This window comes from Ixodes scapularis, unplaced genomic scaffold (assembly GCF_016920785.2).
Source record: "Ixodes scapularis isolate PalLabHiFi unplaced genomic scaffold, ASM1692078v2 PGA_scaffold2__306_contigs__length_199485367, whole genome shotgun sequence".
NCBI lineage: Eukaryota > Metazoa > Arthropoda > Arachnida > Ixodida > Ixodidae > Ixodes > Ixodes scapularis.
Window position 1 is genome coordinate 167,538,574 of NW_024609857.1, and position 21,085 is coordinate 167,559,658.

General features: G+C 42.3%; 1 protein-coding gene across 1 annotated transcript in view; it reads right to left on the minus strand.

Moving 5' to 3' along the window:
• The window catches only part of LOC8028175 (nyctalopin), a 109,224-nt gene that overhangs the window by 46,519 nt on the left and 41,620 nt on the right, over positions 1 to 21,085 (minus strand). The window contains exon 5 of the mRNA XM_002410601.5: positions 20,674 to 20,925. Within this exon, the coding sequence (XP_002410646.4) occupies positions 20,674 to 20,925 (252 nt within the window). The remainder of the gene's footprint in view (positions 1 to 20,673; positions 20,926 to 21,085) is intronic.

Consider the following 21,085-nt stretch of genomic DNA (forward strand, 5'->3'; position numbering starts at 1 on the left):
TGCCTTTGTCTTAACGGCGTTTATTTTTAATGCATTATGTCTACTCCATCTATTAAGCTTTTCTAGTGTTTCGTTCGCGTTATCAATAAGCTCCGACGCATCATCACTAACAAATAATAAGCTTGCATCATCTGCATAAATAAAAAAATGAGTTGAGTGACTAATTTTTACGATATTATTTATATATACATTGAATAAGAATGGCCCGAGAATGCTTCCCTGGGGAACCCCCGATTCAATCGGTTTTCTTTCAGATGAGTGGCCGTTGATATGAACATACTGTCTGCGGGAAGATAAATATGAACGTACAAGTTTTGATACGTGACAACGAAATCCAAACATATCTAACCTTTTTAGTAGGAAATTATGATCTAGATAGTTGAACGTTTTAGTAAAGCCTACAAATAAGCCGAGAGTGAGTTTCCTTTTTCAAAATTTCTAAGCATATTTCCTTTTTGCGCAAGGAGAGCCAGTTCTGTGGATTGATGTTTTCTAAAACCAAACTGCGACGAGCTAATTAAGTCATGACTATCAGCAAATGCTGTCATTCAAAGTAGTATAACTTTTCCAAAACCCTTAGAGAAAGCAGAAAGAATCGAAACCGGTCGATAATTGCCCAGTTCGTTTTTATTTTCTTTTTTATATAAAACTGTTACCTTCGCTAGTTGCATTTGACAAGGAAACACACCGTTTATGAAACAGAGATTGAATATGTGTGCTAAAGGAAGAGAAATAAGATTAATTACGTATTTAACTGGTTTGATCTGCAAACAATCGCAGTCGCAGCTTTTGCTATTTTTAATGCAATAAAGACAGATATTACCTCTGAGGCAGTAACAGGTATAAGAAACATGGATTGATTATTTCGAGCATTGATATATTTGCAAGCACCTGACTCTGGACATTCTTTAACTAGACTTACATAATAGTCATTAAACGCATTTGACAATGCTTGTCCTGACAGCTCTTGGCCATTGTGGCTGATCTTTAAAACTTGTTTCGTGGCGCACGAACGACCCAATACAAAGTTTCGTTTTTCCCACACAATGTCGACTCAGTTATTACGAAAAAAGAAAAAAAAGGCACAAAAATAAATTTTCTTAGCATTTTGGAGTTAATTGTTTAATTGGTTTCGATAACGTTTAAATACTGTTAGTTGTTCCATTGATTTTTTGTTTTTACAAATTTGTTATATAACGCATTTTTAGTACGAAGTTTTGTGAGCAATTGTTTTGTAATTCATGGTTTACGACTTTTTCCATGAGTCCTTAATTTTTTATACGGAAAGCAGCTTTCATATAGTATCTCTGAAAGCATAATTATATGAAACGAAAATTTGAACTGATCAAGAAATAATTCAAGCTCGTCTGTTTTATTTCGCGCTGATCGAGCGTTCAAATGAAAGCATTTAAGAGAATCTATATACTCGTTCCCTAAAAAAGATTTCACATTCGAAGGAAGAAAATATTCGCTGGACATAAAGTTTCGTTTATTCAATAAACTATCCGTGCCATCAATTTAAAAGAAAAAAAAGAAACCTCTTAAAACTGAGTGCGTGTCACATGATGCATCACACCAGCTTCTCTAAGTCATCCACAGACCTGATCAGGTGCACTTGCTCGCGATCCTTCTTGCGCACAAGGACGTGGCCGTTTTTGTACCAGACGTACCGATAAATCATTGTTTTGGCCCATTATTTTGTCTCCCAAAGAAGGGTTTGGTCTTATTTGGTGAGATCCAAAGCATTCGAGAGGATATCGCACATAAAATTATTTAATGATTGATTGATTATTAGGTGTTCAATGGCGCAAAAAGCAACATAGGCCATGCTGCGCCAAAGAGATAATTAAAAGACTCTATAGTAGAAGGAAGGAATTACTATGCAATGCACTATGCAGAGGATCTATAACTGGTGCAGGTAGCCAGTTTTTTTTAAGAAAATCTAAAATGTGACCAAAAGGAACTAAAGGTTCATCTCCCAGTAGGAAGACTGGATGAAATGGAAGATATCCAGAAAGTAAAGGAAAACTCGTCCGGCGTTCCTGATCAAAGAATTTGCAGTGCCATAGAATATGCAGTATAGTTAGCGATTCACCGCAATGCTCACAGACTGGGGTGTCTTCACCACAAAGAAGATGTCGATGGGTGATACGTGAATGTCCAATTCTCAAGCGACACATTAAGACTTCATGGCGACGGTCTCTATGGTGCGAACTCTCCCATAACTCCAAACGTGGTTTGATAACATGTAGCTTATTATTTATTTCTTTGTCCCAGTCTTGCTGCCAGGCATAATAAACTGCTTTTTTGAGAACCGGTTTAAAATCTTCTTGAGGCAGCTGCACAGGTGTTTCCAGAGCATCCTTAACGGAGGCTGCTAGCCTATCCGCCTTTTCATTACCTGAAATTCCCACATGGCTTGGTACCCAGCACAGCTTGATATTGTATCCCATTTGGAAAGCCAGGTTTAACCCTGCCTGTACTTGTTGCACGAGCAGATTCTTAGAATCATTGAGGGAACAGAGAGAGAGGATAGCACTCTGGGAATCCACAAACAAAATAGCTTTCCTGATGTTGTTGCCTAATATATATTCAATAACCATGAGCACACCATAAAGTTCTGCAGTAAAAATGCTGGCCACAGAGTGAAGCCGTCGAGCTTTTACAAAGTGTTCTGAATATACAGCTGAACCGACAAAGTGTGGAGTTTTTGCACCATCAGTGAAGAATTGTGCATAGTCCTTATACTTAGCTTGCAAGGCCATAAACTCTTGCTGAAGAACTAGTGGTGCTACAGATCGCTTATTGTATTTCGCTAGCGACCAGTCACAGGTATAGTGAACCGCCTTCCAAGGAGCAATGCTTCGAACTCTCGTCATCAAGCTACGCTCAGGGAGTGCAAGTTGCAGGGATGTAGACATGCATTGAATGCGGAGGCTCAAAGGCCGTACTATATTTGGCTTGTTCTCAAAAAGACGCGGAAAAGGAGATACCTGCAAGCAACGATAGGATGGGTGTTCAGGATCAGATTTGACTTTATAACTATAGCATAGGCTGAGGAACTGTCTTCGCTTTTCTAGTGGCATTTGGTGCGTCTCTGCATACAAACTCGGAACAGGCGACGTTCGGAAGGCCCCCGTGGCAAGTCGAAGCCCAAGGTGATGCACAGGATCCAGCATTTTTAAAGATGACGGTCGTGCCGAGCCATATACAACTGCACCATAATCGAGACGGGAACGAACCAGCGAGTTGTAGAGTCGCAGGAGGCATCTCCTGCCAGAACCCCAGGACACGTGTGCAAGTACCTTGAGAACATTGGCAGATTTAAGACACTTTCGCTTCAGTTCCTTTAGATGGGGCTGAAAAGTGAGCTTCTTATCAAAAATAACACCCAAAAACTTGTGTTCATGCCTAACGGTTATGTCAGTGCCATTCATCTGCAAGCTGGGATCTAGCGACACTGCAGCGAGGCTGTTGATCTTAATTGCGAACAAGGTAACACTCAAGACACCTCCCTGTGGGACGCCGTTTTCCTGTGTAAAAACATCCGAGAGCGTGGATCCCAGGCGGACCTGAAAACAACGGTCTGTCAAGAAGTCCTTTATGCAACGCAGCATGCGACCTCGAACACCGCACCTATACAGGTCCTGAAGTATTCCGTACCGCCATGCCGTATCATAAGCTTTCTGTAAATCAAAAAAGACAGAAAGGCAATGCTGCCGGTTCACAAAAGCCTCACGAACAAAAGTCTCTAACCGGACAAGGTGATCCAAGGTTGAGCGACCTCTTCTAAAACCACACTGGTTTTTATCGAACATTTTCTTTTGTTCTAGAATGTATACTAGCCTTCTGTTTATAAGCCGTTCATAAGTTTTTCCTTGACAACTAGTCAAAGCGATAGGCCGATAACTTGCTGGTAGGGAAGGGTCTTTGCCAGGCTTCAAGATGGGAATGATGTGTGCTTGCTTCCAGCACTGTGGAAAACAAGAAGCTGCCCATAAATGATTAAAGAAAGACAACAAATTCATCAAGGATTCAGCCGACAAGTGCCTCAGCAGTTCATAATGAATCATATCTGGGCCAGGTGCTGACTGCTTCCTTACTGCAAGGGCTATTTCAAGTTCATACATTGTGAACGGCCGGTTGTAACCAGTATCACTTCCAGAGAAATCAATTGGCTGTTTTTCTGCCGAAGACCTGAACTTTTTAAATTTAGTACTGTAATTTGAAGAACTGGAGACCTCTCGAAAATGATCAGCAAGAATGTCAGCCTGATCTTTTAGTGATGGGGATGATGAAGGAAAAAGGGGAATACTGAAGGAGTGGTAAGTACCTCGAATTTTCCGAACACGATCCCATACCTCTTTTGCAGGAACAAAACTGTTCAGAGAGGATACATATTTTACCCATGAGGTCCTCTTGGATTGTTTTCGTGTCCAACGAGCTTTTGCTTTGCACTGTTTGAATTTAATCTTGTTCTGAACAGTCGGGTACCGCCGAAACCTTCCCCAAGCCTTATTCTGAGCTTTTATGGTGGTCGTACAGTCCTTGTTCCACCAAGGCTTGCATTTCTTGGGAATATTTCCAGAAGTTCGAGGAACTGACAGAAAAGCAGCATTTATAATTTTTTCAGTAAGGTAAAGAGTCGCTTCCTCAGGAGACATAGCTAAAAAAACAGCGGGATCGACGGCTGCCTCCAGAGAAAATAAAGCCCAGTCGGCTTTATCTAATTTCCACTTGGGAGCACAAGCTCGAAGAGAAGGAAGGGATACTGAACTTTCTAAAATTACAGGAAAATGGTCACTACCAAAAGGATTTCCTAAAACCTTCCAAGAAAAACAAGGAAGTAAAACAGGTGATGATATGGAAAGATCAATGGAAGTAAAAGTATTATGAGGTGCACTAAAAAAAGTCGGTTGTCTCTTGTTTAAAAGGCAAAGGCCAGATGACAGTAAAAAACGTTCTATGACACCACCACGGGAGTCTTGACGACCACTGCCCCACATGGGGTGGTGTGCATTAAAATCTCCTAAGATTAAAAAAGGTTGCGGGAGTTGGCCCACAAGTCCTTGCAGGTCATGTACATGCACTGGAAGGTTTGGTGGAAGGTAAAGCGAGACAATTGTAATTAGGCGGTCAAGCAGAACACGAACTGCTACTGCCTTTAAGTGGGTCGCGAGAGGGACAGGAGCACAGGCAATACCACTCTGCAACACCACAGCTACTCCACCAGAAGAGCTGTTGCAAGAAACACGGTCCTTTCTAAAAACCTGATGTCGCCGTAGTACCTGTGTATGTGTTTCATTAAGATGAGTCTCCTGTAAACAGATGGCAACGGGCTGGAGCTCATCGAGAAAAAAGTTGACATCATCAATATTTCGAAAAAGACCGCGGCAGTTCCACTGCATTATACCTATATTTTTAACCATTTAAAACAAAATAAGTATAACATACAAATTCTACTAAAAAGCTATATTCCTTACGGTTTAAAATCTATTTTTACACGCGGTGCACTTTGTTTTTTGGGGGGGCTATTCTGCCTCCGATTAGAGTCACCGGAGGCAGAGGGGGTGGACTCTGATCTTGAGAGGAGAGCCTCCTCATCAGATCTCGACCCACCCTCATCCATGGGCTCGTCTGCAGTTGCTGGCAGCTGGCCCTTGGAGGTCGACTGTTTTGGCACTTCCCCAGGCTTCCTCTGGGGAGCAGAGGTGTGGGGAGGTAGGCCCCGACCCCGAGAGGTCGAAGCAGCTGGTTGAGCAGGAGACGTCATCTCCTGTTCTGGGGTGGATGCTGGCAAGGCAGCATTCACCTTGCGGTTCGGAAACGGTGCCACTGGCGCCGCTCCCGGGGGTTTCGAGGGGGACCGTGATGGGAGATGCAGGTCGTCCGGAGACGTCTGCGTTCCCATCGAAACCATTGGCCGAGCTGGTCCCCTCCGCACGGCCTCGGCATAAGTGCCTTTTGAAACAAAGGCAAAACGCTTCTTTGCCTCAGTATACGTGATGTTTTCAGTGACTTTTAATGTAACAACTTCTTTCTCGTCTTTCCACACAGGGCAAGAGCGGGAGTATGCCGGGTGGTTGCCACCGCAGTTTGCGCAATGGGGCTCGTTACTGCACGCATCTGCGACGTGCTCCTTGCTGGAGCACTTTGCACAGGTGTCCCCTCCCCGACAGTTCCGTGACCCATGGCCGAACCTCTGGCACTTAAAGCACCGTTGAGGGTTCGGCACATAAGGTCGGACACGGCACTGAAGGTAACCTGCTTTTACAGTCTGTGGCAGAGTGGTTGAATCGAAAGTCAAAATGATGTGTTTTGTCTTCCGTTCCACACCATCACGGCGGATAGTGATTCGTCGTGCATCTGTAACTTCTTGACTAGAGAGGCCCTCAATTATCTCTGGCTCAGGTGAGTCAAGCAAGTCATCCTCAGAAATGACTCCTTGAACACTGTTCAGTTTGCGGTGAGGACTGACGCTTACCTTGTAGTCGGAGACAAGGTTGAGTTTGAGAAGGGCATCACTCTGCTGCTTTGTGTTGACCTCGACAAGGAGATCTTCAGAAGCCATCTTTTTTGCACTGTAATTGGTGCCAATAACACCTTCAAGAACTTTGGAGACCAGAAAGGGAGAAAGTTTGCCAAGTGGCTTGTCACCTTCCGAGTGCATTACAAGGAATTTCGGGAATTTCTGCAGTACGAAAGATTCTTTCATCGTGTTCAGTGCTTCGGTGCGGCCCCTTTTGGGGGGCCGATCAAAAGGTTTAAGTTTGGAACCCATATGAAGGGGGAGGGTTTTCGGAAACTGTGGTGCACCGCCCACCACCGAGCCCAACAAGGGAATAGGTAACGCTCCATAACAAGAATGGCTTGGCTGAAGACGTTACTCTATTAGTGCTGCCCAGTTTCTATAACCAAGTGTGGTTCTAGACAAGGTGTCTGTCGCCACCCAGGGTTAGCCCTTGCCGCCAAAAGAGTTGAAAAAGGAAAGAAGAGAAATGAGAAGAGTGAAAAGAAGGAGAAGACAAGGGTGAAGGAAGGGAGGGGATAGTAGAAGTGGCGACTAGACTGAATCATCCTGGCCGGGCCTTACCAGGAATCCCGTCTATGAGAAGCGGGGGCTGAAGTGGTGTATTGCCTCGCCCGGGGGGCCCCGAAGGGTCCAAACCTACCCCGGGCTCGGCTCAACCACCAGGATGCCCTTTTCCCCAGACACGGGAAAGCCACGCACAGCCATACGTGGGCGGGCGAACCCGCATGGCTCGGGGTCCGTGGAGACGCCACTCTCCAAACACCTGCTTTCACAGGTGCCCCCTGCGGGGTAAAATTATTTAAACTGGAAACCGTTTTCAGATAAGGTAACAGTCAATTTGGATGGCAAACTATCTTGCAGATGGCTATTGCTACGTTACAATTAACGCTCATTCATCACCAAAAGGCAAAGTTTCATCTGGTGTTTCACAGGGATCGGTACTGGCACCTATTCTTTATGTAAATAAATGAAATAGCTCATAACGTTAATGTAAAAATCCACCTTTTTGCTGACCTTTCTATACTTTATTCACAGAATACTAATCATGAGGATCAAATCACCCTCAATCATTTACTGAATTGAATCGCGAAGTGCTGTCACAATTGGCAGATGGTATTAAATTTAAATCAAACTGTATTTATGACTATAGCTAAAACGAACAATCGTTTTCTGACCAGGTAAGCAATATCCCCCTTATTGAAGTTAAAGAGTATAAATACGTTGGACTCCATAACCTCCACTGGGACCTGCTCATCGAGTCTATAACCTATAACCTATAACTAGGGCTCCGTGTTTTCGGAGTTTATTTTTCGTGAAATTCGGAGGATGTTTTTCGGAATTTATTTTTAGGAAACATTCGGTGTTTATCAGAGCTAATTTTTAGTAAATCCCCAATTCTCCGAAATTCGGAGATTAATTTCGCAGTGTTTCCCATTAAAAAAATAATAAATAATAACCCGATGCAAACGTATGCCAGATAAAAAATAAAACGCGCTTGTATCAATTAAGATTTGCTCAGTTGAATTTGGCGTTGGTGTCATTGGCAATACTAATTTGTCCCACGACAAAAGTGGCACACAAGTGTGGCTTCGATAAACGTCGATACCTTAAAATCAATAAACTGCCGGAGGTAGCCGCAAGGAAGCTCGTAGTCATCCCATGAATCTATCCCGCGGCCGCGCGAGGTGGAGTGGTTAATGATATAATAGAGACGTTTCAACTGCCCCTCTTCCCTATTTTATACAATCTCTACGGTCCATGCGCTTTCACTGTTACCCCCAGAAACATACCCTCTTCTTTCTCTAGAACCCAAATCCCATGGCCCAAACTGGAAGCCAAAAGAGTGACTTTGGTCGTGACACGAATGGTACGATGACCTGTTTCCCTGAACCAACCATGACGAGACAAGACGTAAGACACCCTTTTGACAACGGTCCGAGGCTTGGAAAATATATATGATGTCATTTTCCCAGGACCATTGATCCTGCGCTGCTCATATTGCAAAAAAAAAAAAAACTTTTTTTTTGTTTCGTGTGTGTTGGGGGGGGGGGGGGGGCGGGGGGGGGGGGGGGGGGGGGGGAGGGGGCACATAGCAATTCGAAGTTTATCGGAAAAATCCGAATTCGCAAAACCTTTACCCGCGGGTGTTTTTGGGAGTTTTTTAGATTTATCCAAAAACACGGAGCCCTACCTGTAACTCATTCAATAAATTTTATTTTCTAAAAATAGTTTCAAAATCTGGATTCATTGAAACGAGACTATTAGCCTATAAAGCGCTGGTCCCTCCTTAGATCGAATATTCTGATATCGTATGGTTCACAAAGTATCAGGAATTAATGAGTTAGAAAGAATAAAGCAAACAGGCAGCAGGTTTTATATTCAACAAATATAGCAGGAATGACTCCTCCACTGAAATACGGAGACAATTGGAACTTCCAGCTCTAGTAAAAAGGGCACAATTTGCAAGGCTCAAGTTTTTATAGGAATTAACAATCAGTACTTTTCAATATTCTCAAAGAAAAGTATTCACTCCCTACTAGTAAACGCTTTGCAAGGCATAATCAGCGATAACTATTTAAAAAGTTCCCCTTCGAATATAATTGATTTAAATTCACTTTCTTCCCCCGAGCCTTTAAGGAATGACATGATTTGCGGCGAAACGTTCTACATTCTACGATCTTACAATACGTTTTGACAAACTTAAAGGCACGCCTGCTTACATAGGCTAACATATAACTAGGACTCCGCGTTTTCGGATAAGTCCGAAAAACTCCGAAAAACACCCGGCGGTAAAATTTTTGGGAATTCGGATTTATACGATAAACTCTGAATTGTTATATGCCCATGCCACCACCCCCCTCCACCCCCCCCCCCCCCCCCCCGTTTTTCCACAACAAAAAAAAAAGTATTTTTTTTTTTTTTACAATTTGAGCAGCACAGGATTAATGGTCCTGGGAAAAAGACGCCATATTTATCTTTCAAGCCTCGGACCGTTGTCAAAAGGGGGTCTTACGGCTTGTCTCGTGAAGGTTGGTTCAGGGAAACAGGTCATCGTACCATTCGTGTCACGACAAAAGCCACTCTTTTGGTTTCCAGTTTGCGCCATGGGATTTGGGATTTAGAGAAAGGAGAGGGTACGTTTCTGGGGGTAACAGTGAAAGCTATGGACCATAGAGATTGTATAAAATAGAGAAGACGGGCAGTTGAAACTTCTCTATTAGATCCTTAACCACTCCACCACGCGCTTCCGCGGGATAGGTTGATGGGATGGCTACGAGCTTCCTTGCGGCTACCTCCGGCAGTTTATTGCCTTTTAAGGTATCAACGTTTATCGAAGCCACACTTGTGTGCGAGCTTTTTCGTGGGACAAATTAGTATTGCCAATGACACCAATGCCAAATTCAACTGAAGAAATCTTAATTGTTACAAGCGCGTTTTATTTTTTATCTGACACACGTTTGCATCCGCTTAGTATTTATTATTTTAATTAAGAAACACTGCGAAATTAATCTCCAACTTTCGGAGAATTTGGGATTTACAACAAATAAACTTCGATAAACACCGAATTTTCGCTAAAAATAAACTCCGAAAAGCACCCTCCGAATTTCACGAAAAATAAACTCCGAAAACACGGAGCCCTACATATAACGTTCATCAAGTGTACGTTCATCAATTTTCACTATGTTCATTATGCACCACCCTGAAAGAATCACGAAGGGGATAAGCGGTATTGTAAATATAGAAATAAAAAAATTATACGGTGTAAACTGAAACCTTTTAGTGAAATTACTAGCCAATTGGTAAAACGGTAACGTATTTTCTCCATTCGCCGTCAGGGTCCCCACATAGACCCAGTGGCAGTTTATGCTAAAGTCGTTCACTTTGCATAAGGACGTCTAAGCTTCGGCCCATCTACCGCAATCTGCTGCCGTGATTATCGTTAATACTATTCTAATTTGTTTGCTCCTTTTACAATAGGCCTTAATTTGTCATAGTTAATTTGCTCCAGTTCGGTAAATATTTTGATAGGCGATCCAACGTAAATGAATAATGGACATTGTAGAGTTAATGATAATATCTAGATCGGCGCTTTATGCACTTGACATTCTAGTAAGCCGATCGAAAATTTTCGCCAGCGTACGGTCAGGCGAATGACGGTCGATATTCGATCGCTCTGTCCAAAAAATGCCGTTTGGAAAGGCTAATATCGCGGAACTCATTACGGGATCGTTGGGCACGGTGCGTGTGGAAAATTAAAAATCAGTGTCGTTCAATAAGGCCACGGTTTTTATTCTTGGTTCACGGCTCGAGCGGCCCGTTCGCTCGCCGGGTGCGCGTTAGCTCTAAAAATACCGCGAGCGTACAAATTCGTTTCGGCCGTCGCGCCTGCAGTCTTCGAAGGGGCATCAGCGATTAGCGAGCGACACCTGCGAGCGTTCGCTAATGCGGCTTGCAGCGATGGAAGGGAGCGGACGCGGAAGTTGGCTGCTGGCAGATCCGCTTGGACGGAGCGTCGGTCACGTGACCCGAGCTGGGACCTCGGCAAGCGGAGCAGGCTATAGTACTGCAGCGGCTGCCGGGACACAGGAGACGAGCGATGTTGGCTCGTGCCTGTGCGCGTTGTTTAGCGATAGAAAACGTCGTGCAAGGGCGCGTAATCTCGTATGAGCATATCCGTATTAGATGCGACAATCATAGCGGTCTACTCCTACTAAACTTAAATCTATTGGAGCTCTGGGGCATCTCAATCAACGCCCCGTGGGATGAGTATTTAAAACAAAATGTATCCACAATGAAGGCCGACAAAGAACTTGAAAACCAGCGCGTGCTGATCAGAAGGCGCAGAGTCGGGATCCGGAACTGATTTGCCACTCGCGCGTCTGCAATTTGGTGAAATACTCGTTGATATTCCTTTAAATCACGGGCGTTCCACTGGTGCGTCGGAGCAGTTTTGAGATTACTCTGCGTATTTTCTTCAAGGGCGGCTCCGACGTGCTGCGATAACACCCACGCTTCGGCTGCCTTCGCTTTTGGGGGTGGGTCGGCGTTACATTCGTAAAATATATAGTGGAATTACAATCAAAACGTTGCTATGTATAGCTTTCTGTTTAGCTGTGGGCAACTATTTTTCGTATTTTGTTTGTTGTTCACGCGAAATGGTATACCGTTGTCTGTTCTCCGACAACCCTGCACAAAAGGGAGTTTCGTTTCTGCTTTGGCGAACAGTGTGGAGGGAGGTCTTCGGCGTTTGGTATAGCGGTGTCCTTGTTCTTTCCGAAAGCCTTTGGTACTTGGCCATCAGGGGGTTGGCCGAAGATCCGAATAATTAGACGTATGATGTTTTGTTCCTGCTGAATACTCCAAACCGGACACCAAGAGTATATGATTAGCTTCCGCAAGCGATATCACGCTGACCTACAGACCTCCCTTCTTGCTGTTGCGGTGATACAGCGGTTTAGTTGTGAAACATAATTTCTTATATATTACATTAGCTCATAATTTAACACAGATCTTTAATGACGTTACAAGTAATAAGGGCTCCCTTTTTGATACGTGGTCTTGTATTTTGAAATAGCATGCCCGAAGTGACCTTTCCCGTTTGTATTCCCGTTGAGGATATCAAGTCATTGAAGTTTACAAAGTGCCGGACTACAAACGACCGGATTATCTTAGTACCTTGGAATTTTTGTAATTGTCAATTGCTACGCTTATGCTTCCTGACGATTCTTAGGACGTGAACGTTAAACAATTGTGGACCTCCTTTGTGGACATTGTGAACACAGGCGCTCAGCGAGTTGTGCCTTTTAAAAGAAGGAAGCGAAAGAAAAAATTGTTTATCAATACAGACAGGCACGCAGGCACAATTTTGTTTCGGGGGGGGGGGGGGGGGGGGGGCGCCCCTGACAAAATGCTGTATGAGGGGGAGGGGGGAGAGGAGGTGCCAGATAAATGGAAGATTTCGGGGTGCCCCCCCCTCCCCTCCTAGATACGTGCCTGAATACAGACATACTTCGCCCAAATGCGCCAAATTGCCCGGATGAGAAGAAAGTACTCGAGAGCGTGCAGTTGGTGCCTTCGATCAGAGCTTCCATATTAGGTAACAAAATGAGACATATGCTGGTTGAGTCCAAATGCTACATTTTTAGCGTAAGATTAGCTACGCTACAAACATCTCTACCTACAGCACATGCCACAAAAATTGGCTTGGTCTCCAAAGAGCGAAGTAGTCAAAGGTTAGTGTATCACGGCGCCCCTCGGATTGTTTTCTCGTGCGCCAGTAGTGGGTGGGGGTGGGGGGTGGCGGGGGGGGGGGGGGGTGGGTGGGGGGGGTGTTATTGTGGGGTCTGTCTCTTACCAATCAATCAATCATTTTTTTATCGGCGTCCGTACACTAATATAGGCACTGGAGGCATGAACAAAAAGCCGACAGATGTCGGCTTGACGAGGTTCACGCCCCCTTTTTTAGCAAACGGCGAGCAATCTAAAGAAAAAGAAAAAAGTCAGATACTTAAAAAAAGAAAATCACTGTAGCAATAGTCAGAATGCACGTTTTAAAATTGGGCCATAGATTAGAATGTCAAGGAAAAATACACTCTATGTGCTAAAATACAATTGTATGACATAAATATAATAGAAACATCAGTTTTAAGAATGAGATGTTAAATGTTCGATGATAATGTTATTTTTAATTAAATGGTTTAGTAAAAAAGGAAGGCGACGTTTTAGCATTTGAGTTCTATATGTGGTTCGACTGAATGGTACCCTCCGTACATCTTCGTGACGTACGTTATAAGGTCTAATATTTATTGTTCATTCCGCTATGTTACTAATGTCAGGCGTCTTTTGTTTAATACTTGCTATATATCGGATAAGTAAAGTGTACTCGTACAGTTTGTTTAAGGATAGGACGTTCAATGATTTAAGCAATGGTTTCGTGTGGGTTGATTGTGGTACAGTGCTAATCACACTTGTCTATAACGCGCGAGCGTGCGGCTTTCTCCGGGGAGCGCTAGACTGGTGGCATTCGCGAAAACTAAGCTAGTCACGTGGTGCAACATGAAACGGCCCGCTCGAGGGGTGTCGTATTGCCCACTCTATCAGCTGGCGGTGAACGCGGAAGGCTGCTCGCACGCTTTTTACAAACATCATTCATTGCTCGAACAATAAACACACTAAAGCATGAGGCGTATCAACGATTTCGTCATCAAAAAACAAAACAAAAAAAAAAACAAAAAATATCACAAAGCACTTTACTTTTATCGCTTATCAAGGTGATAGAGTGGGCAGGACACCCCTCGAGCGGGCTGTTCCATGTTGCGCCACGTGACTAGCTTAGTTCCGCGAATGCCACCAGTCTAGCGCTCCCCTGAGAAAGCCGCTCGCTCGCGCGTTATAGACAAGTGTGATTAGCACTGTACATTTATTTATTTATTTTGATTATAGCTCGGATTGCCTTCTTTTGAAGGATCGTTAATTTGTCCAAGTTAGTTATAGTAGATGTGCCCCAGACCAAGTGACAATAATTCCAATGTGACATGAATACAAAATTGTAAATGAGAAGCATAATGTTGACTGGCAAACTTGAACGGAACTTGTTGAGAATGCCAACAACACTTGAAATTTTTTTATCACACTTTGAATGTGGGTGTCCCATGACATGTTTTCATTAAACATTACACCTAAAGATTAAATGTTTAATTTTGAATCGGGACGATTTCAATGATAGAGGGGCCAAGTTTCAGGCGCAAGTCAATATTTACCAATTTATTATGTGGCCTAAAAATAATCGCTTTTTCTCTCGATGTATTAATTAGTAGAGCGTTTGCTTCACTCCATTTATGTAAATATTCCAGTGTGTTGTTAGTGGTTTCTGCAAGTGTGTCGATATTGTTAGCTGAAAAAAGTAGTGTTGTGTCATCCGCATAAATGATGAAAGTGGTGTTTGGGCTAATCGTTACAATGTCGTTTATATAAATGTTAAACAGAAGTGGGCCTAATATACCTTCTTGGGGGACACCTGTTTTTAACGCTTGAAAGTCTGAAGAATACTTGTTTATAAAAACAGATTGTTTACGAAATTCTAAATATGATCTTAACAGGTTTAGGGTTAGTCCACGGAAACCATAAAACTGAAGTTTATTAATTAGGGTGGTATCATTTATACGATCAAATGCTTTAGAGAAATCAACAAAGACACCAAGAGTTAAAAGTTTTTGTTCGAATGATTTTAAGATGAATTCTTTTTGATTTAGTAATCCGAGTTCAGTTGATCTACCCTTCCTGAAACCATATTGTGATGAGGTTATGAGCGAGAAACGGTCACAAAAAGGAGTCATACGACGATGAATAATTTTCTCTAAGCACTTCGAAAACGCAGGAAGAACTGAAATTGGTCTGTAGTTTGAATAATCGCTTTTGTCTCCACCTTTGAATATAACTATAACTTTCGCAATTTTCCTTTTTTTAAGGAAAGATTCCGGATGAAATCGAAATGTTGAAAATATGGGTAATTATGGGTGTTAGTATGTCCAGCACATATTTAAGAGGCTTGATTTGAATGTTGTCAATATCAGTACATTTGCTATTTCGAATTGTGTTAAACATATGATAAACCTCATGTTCATCAGTGGGGGCGAGGAAAGCGCTGCTCTCATTCGGTGTTCCGAAATAACTTGGTGCATCGCTGTTTTCTGTGCCCTGTACTAGGTTTGCAAAATAATTGTTAAATGAATCAACTAGGGCCTTTTCTCGTAAGGGTGATTCTCGGACTTTTATCTCGGGTGACATTGCTTAGCTGTGCTGACCGTTTCAATAATTTATTGATTGTTTTCCATGTCTGGTCTGGCCTGGACATTGACTGGCCATTAAATAAGCATAGAAGATAGTTATCTTTCAACTTCTCGGAAGCTTTGTCAGCCGATTTTTATAGGTTTTAAAACAGCATAAATCATCAGGATTTGTGGCCTTTAAAAATTTTCCGTGTAACCTATTATTTTTCCTTATCATTTTTAAGCATTCTCTGGTTATCCAAGGTTTTTGTCGGGAATTTGTTGGTCGAATTGGCTGGCAATTAAATGCTATGTTCTATATACGCGTAAATTTTGTTAAGAAGGTATCGTATGCGTCATCAGGATTACTCAAGTTATACATTTCCACCCAGTCTGTGGCGCTTACTAAGAACCTAAATTTTTCGGGGGTGATGGGGACCCGATTTTGACAATTTTATGGTCCCCTGGCTCTCAAACCGATTCTCGGAATTTGGGAATGGTTTGAAGATGTAAAGTAGGTTGATTGTTGTGTCTGTTGCCTTTTTTGTATGGTTAGGAGCGATGCGCAGCTTCGCAACCGGGACGCACGGGAAGGGGGGGGGGGGGGGGGGGGGGAGGGGCAATCTTCGCTTTGGGAAAGACGCGGGTTTTATTTTTGCTATATTGATTTTTCGATGGTCGGCGCGTGCAGCTTTGTATTGATCAAGAAGTAAGTCGAAGTAAAGAACTGATAGCCGGCAGCCACCAGACCCTCTAACTACGGACGTCACCCAGTGGGCACCACGGCACATGGAAAGAATCAGTCTGGGCACCGAGCGGCTAATCTCCGTGCGAAAGCCCGGCAAGTCCTTTCCCTGCCCGACTGCCCAGTGCGACATCTTACCAACACCCTTTGCTGCACCAGGAGCACCGCACTACGACGAGGCAATTCCGAGGAACTTTGGCTCAAACTCACAAGCCCCGTCATGATGGACTGCTTCACTGTGAGGTGCCGCCTCTCTCCCCTATTTGTGCGTTCGCATCTCGCCCTCTACTTGTAAAATCTCCGCATTAGTTAGTATATGCCTATTTGCCATTCGTTTAAGCGCTTCTGTACTTTTGCTTTGTGTGTTTCACTTATATTGACATTAAATGTGTTTACTGCCCCGATCGCCCCAGTGCTCTTTTCTCTGTACACCACGTTCTTCGAGACCACGCCATTGTAGCGGACATCCGAACCCCTTCCCTTTGCAACCCGCGCCACCGCCGCATGGTCGTGACAGCACCGCAAATGGTTTGGCGGTATGTTCCAGTCACCAATGGAGAACCATTGTTTACTATTTTGTTAGATGTATTGAACACTTTCTTGAAATCATCATTTACGTTGGATGACGGTTACCACCCAGGTATTGTACGGGACTTTTCATATTGAGAATATAGTAGGTTCAGAGAAAGGCATTTTCAATATGTTAAAAAGGACCTTGGTCTTAATTTCTAACATGAGGAACTTTTCAAAACGTCACTCAGAGTTGACTGCTTGGTATATCTTAACAATTTTCAATGCGCCTTTTTGTTAAGGAATCTTACCAAATCAATAAAAATTTAGAAAATCATTTCGATTTATAAATCTGGGGGTGGTGACAACCCAGAAAACCACAGGCCGATGCTAAATACTTTTTACACATGTAATTCAATATATTAAAAACAATAACCGTTTAAATATCCGCACTGTTTCACAAGAGAGTTATCAACGAACACTCAGCTAACTGAGCTGGCACACGACCTTTTGAACATAATCAATAATAGGAGTGAAGCATATCTCGTTTTTCTTGACTTGTCAATAATATTCAATACCGTAGCTCACCCAAAACCAATCTTAAAGGTTTCTACTAGTTTAGGCATTATAATTTGGTATGCTGCATAGCGTCTTACCTCTCTAATAGAAGCTTATACGTATGTTTTAATGACGAAATTCCTACGTCCTTTTTTAGGAACTTCGGGAGTCCCTCAAGGTTCGGTACTATGGGGCCTCTTCGGTTTTCGCTATATATTCATAAAATTATTAAAGATATTTGAGTGCTAGTTACACCATTTGCTCATGATTCTATTGCTTACTCGGAAAGAGTTACCTTCAAGATAAGGTAAATACATGAAAAAAGCTTCGGATAAAATTATTGAGTGGACAGATGATTGTTGAGTACAAATAAACTATCTGAGAAGAATACTATAAAATGCTATTTTATAAATTCACATGTCTTAAGCTATGTAGATAAATACGCATACCTTCGTGCGAACATAAGCCAGTGTAACTGGAACCGGTATATAAATGGCATTGTAAAGTCTGCCAGGGGAACTCTTTTTACACCTAGGCGGACGTCTAAATTGGGCGATTGCGTAAGAAAAGCTTATACGGCACTTATAAGGGCTATTCTAGAATCCGCCTACAGCTGTATGCGCTGTCAGCATGTAGCTTCCTGAATTAACAAGCTAAATAATGTGTGAAAACTTTCTTCGCAATTCATATGTAATGATTTTATGTTTAACTTTTTTTTTGTATTGAATCTGCTGTTAGAAGCTGATCTAATACATCCATTAGATGGAAGAGCGAAAATAGACTAAGATATTTATATTATTTTCTAAATATAATTTTAATTGTATGAATAAAATATTCATTAACGTTTTATTAACTGCTTGTCGGAGATTAAATCATAGCATAACATTGAAACCGTTAAAACTTAGCTATAATGTTTCCAAGTATTCTTTTTTTCCCTCGGTCAATTAACGAATAAAACATCTGTCAAATGAGTTTGTTACCCTTTTGTAGGCCACTTGGCAGCAATCTAGAGGCGATTACTCGTGATTGACATAATGTTCGCGATCGTCGTGTGTCATGAGAGTATAAGCTAATGATATTTAAGGGACCACATCTGCTATGGCCTGCATGTATGAGCCTCTGTATCATTTAAATAACTAACATTTTATTCTCTAGAATAATTATATTCCACCATTCCCCCTAATAAAAAAAAGAGCAACATCTCGGTTGATTTATATTACTGGTATATTCTGCTGGTCGTTCTCCTTTAACCCCAGTGAATGGTTTCGAATAATTATTGAGGCCAGCATCATATGTCATGAAAAAGTAAATGCTTATGTTTTCATCAGCTGGGGCCGAGCAAAGGGAAGTTCTTTCGTCGTCTGATAGTTGGTTTTCATCGAAAGGTTGTACATTTTATTTTAAAACAAACGTTATACTGGTTAAAACTAACGTTATACTGTTCCTTATTTTACTAGTTACGTTATCTTGGTCTGGGGAACAAAAGCTTCGAACTAAATAAAATAATTATATTACAAAAGAAAATACTGCGTATACGTGAAAACTATAGAGGTGATAAAAGAAACTTCAGCCCACAACCACTCTTTGTATAATATAATATGCTCAAAGCAGACCAAGTTTACTGCTTTAAGCTGTTACAGTAGATGCATAAAAACAAACTGTGCACCACCGCACCACCCCAACAAATAGCGTGAGTGCATATACGCTTTGAGATCCAAAAATAAAAATGCCCACCATAAGAACAAATTATGGTCGACAAACTTTAAATTTTCAAATAATTAAATTTTAAACAATACAGATATGAACATAGACTATAGAACAACTTTCTATAAATTCAAAAGTAAATGGAGGACGGTTCTGGTTGGTGGTTCTATTACAATTTTAATTGTGAAGTTTTATTTTTCTCCTGGTTTCTGAAATTTTTTTATTCATGATGCTTTTTATGTGTATGAATTAAGACCATCTTTTTTTCTTGGTCAACGTTTTATACTAGTGACCTATCTGAAGGTACATTTAATGACGTTAATAATGTAATGTGTGACGCTTGTTGTTGTACTAAGTTAGTTGATTGCCCGTGTATAATATAATCACTCTGCTTTGTTGCCTTGTTGCTTTGTTGTCATTGACGGTGCGTTTTTTCTGGCTTGAAGCGATCCTGCGATTGCGGCTTCCAGAGTGTGTATATTAGTTCTGCTTTGTTGCTTTGCTGGTGCATATGTCAATCCTACCTAACCTGCCACGGATAAAGTGTGTGTGTGTGTGGGGGGGGGGCAGAGGCTCCGTCAGGCACTTGTGCCTTTATCTCTGCCCCCCATGCAGAAAATATTATTAAAAATATTTTCTGATGTTATAGTCAGAGACCGAAGCCGACGGTTGAACGTTTCCTATTGAAGGTAAATCATTATATGCTAAAGATCGAGGTGCCCCGCTTACGGTCAGATGGTTTGTACGGCATAATAGTTTCCTGACTTGGTTCGTGCCCTTGAGCCTTTTGATTTATCCCGGTCAAGCAGAGGTAGGCAAGTAACATATTTAGGATCAATGATACCAAGTTCTTCGGAAGATCAGAATTGAATGACAATAAAATCAACGACGTTTATGGCATATTTTTTTTTTCTGATAGATTTGCTAGAGGAGTCAGTTTCAGGCGTACGAATTCTTTGGGCAGTCGGGGGTTCCATGTTTGACTCCGTTTGCCTGTCTCGCTCCTTAAGCTACTGTAATTTTTTTTTCAAACCATAACGAAGATAAGTCTTATTACGTTTTGCGAGATTGTAACCCTCATTATGTAAAACATTTGTTACAAAACGCGAAACCATCCCTATGTATGAAAATTGGTATATTTTTTTACTCTTTCTTGTGGATAATTTAAAATAATATATAATAATGTTGATATCTTACGGAAGCTAAAATAACGTACATATATTGACTATATTTAACTTCAAGTTTATAAGGAGAAGAGAATAGAAAAACTATTTTAAATATTTTGCAAAATGGTGGTAACCTCAACTTTGCATACGTAAGCGCATCGTGCTACAGGTTTTCTGCAGGTCGTAATGTATGTACTCAATATTAGTAAGTAGCTAATAAAAGTACACAAAGAATAAGTTAAAGCCAAGTATAAAAATAAAAATCTGAAATGTATCGTTTGTCTGGCGCGTCACCTATAATATTGATATTAGAGACAGGTGCAGGACAAGATTCAAAGATACAGACAACGTTATAAAATTTCTGAAATTACACCCTCATAAGCCACTACATTATATCGATATAAATAAAAAAATGAAGTGAATAAAATAATTATTTAGGCCACTTTGTTTTTTCTGAATCTTCTCCACATGGGCCGTGTTATCTAATCATTAAACATATTATCTCAGCCTTGCGGTGGTTACGATTAAGGCCGGTGGCAGCTGTTAACATCCGTTTGCTCTATTGATGTTTCTTTCCTGGTTATCTCAGTGGGTAGGGCGCTACGCTAGCCTTGGTGAGGTAGGAATGACAAACAGTATGATACGACGGCTTGGCTCGCACACTCCAAAAGCAAGCCACCTCATTCGCACCTGAGGTCGAGAAAGAAGAGGCCGCTGGGGAACATGGATCTCTTGAGGTGCTTGAGGTTGTTCTGCGCCAGGTCCAGCTGGTAGAGCCTGAGCAGACCGGCGAAGGCCCGAGACTCGACCAGTCCAATCCGGTTGCCGCGCAAGAGCAGCGAGCGGAGCCCGTTGAGGGAGTTGCGGAACCAGGACTCTCGGATCACCGTCAGCTCGTTGAAGGACAGGTCAAGGGTCTCCAAGGCATGCAGGTGCCCCATTCTAAAGACACGGAGAAGAGCGTCCACAGAACGGCTCAATGAGGCTCCGAATAGAGCGACGCGCAATGCGGGCGGAGAGCGTCTCGTTTCCACTTACGGCTGCTCGATCTTGATCATCGAGTGGCTAGAGGCCTGCGGACGTCCCGAATAGGATACTCAGA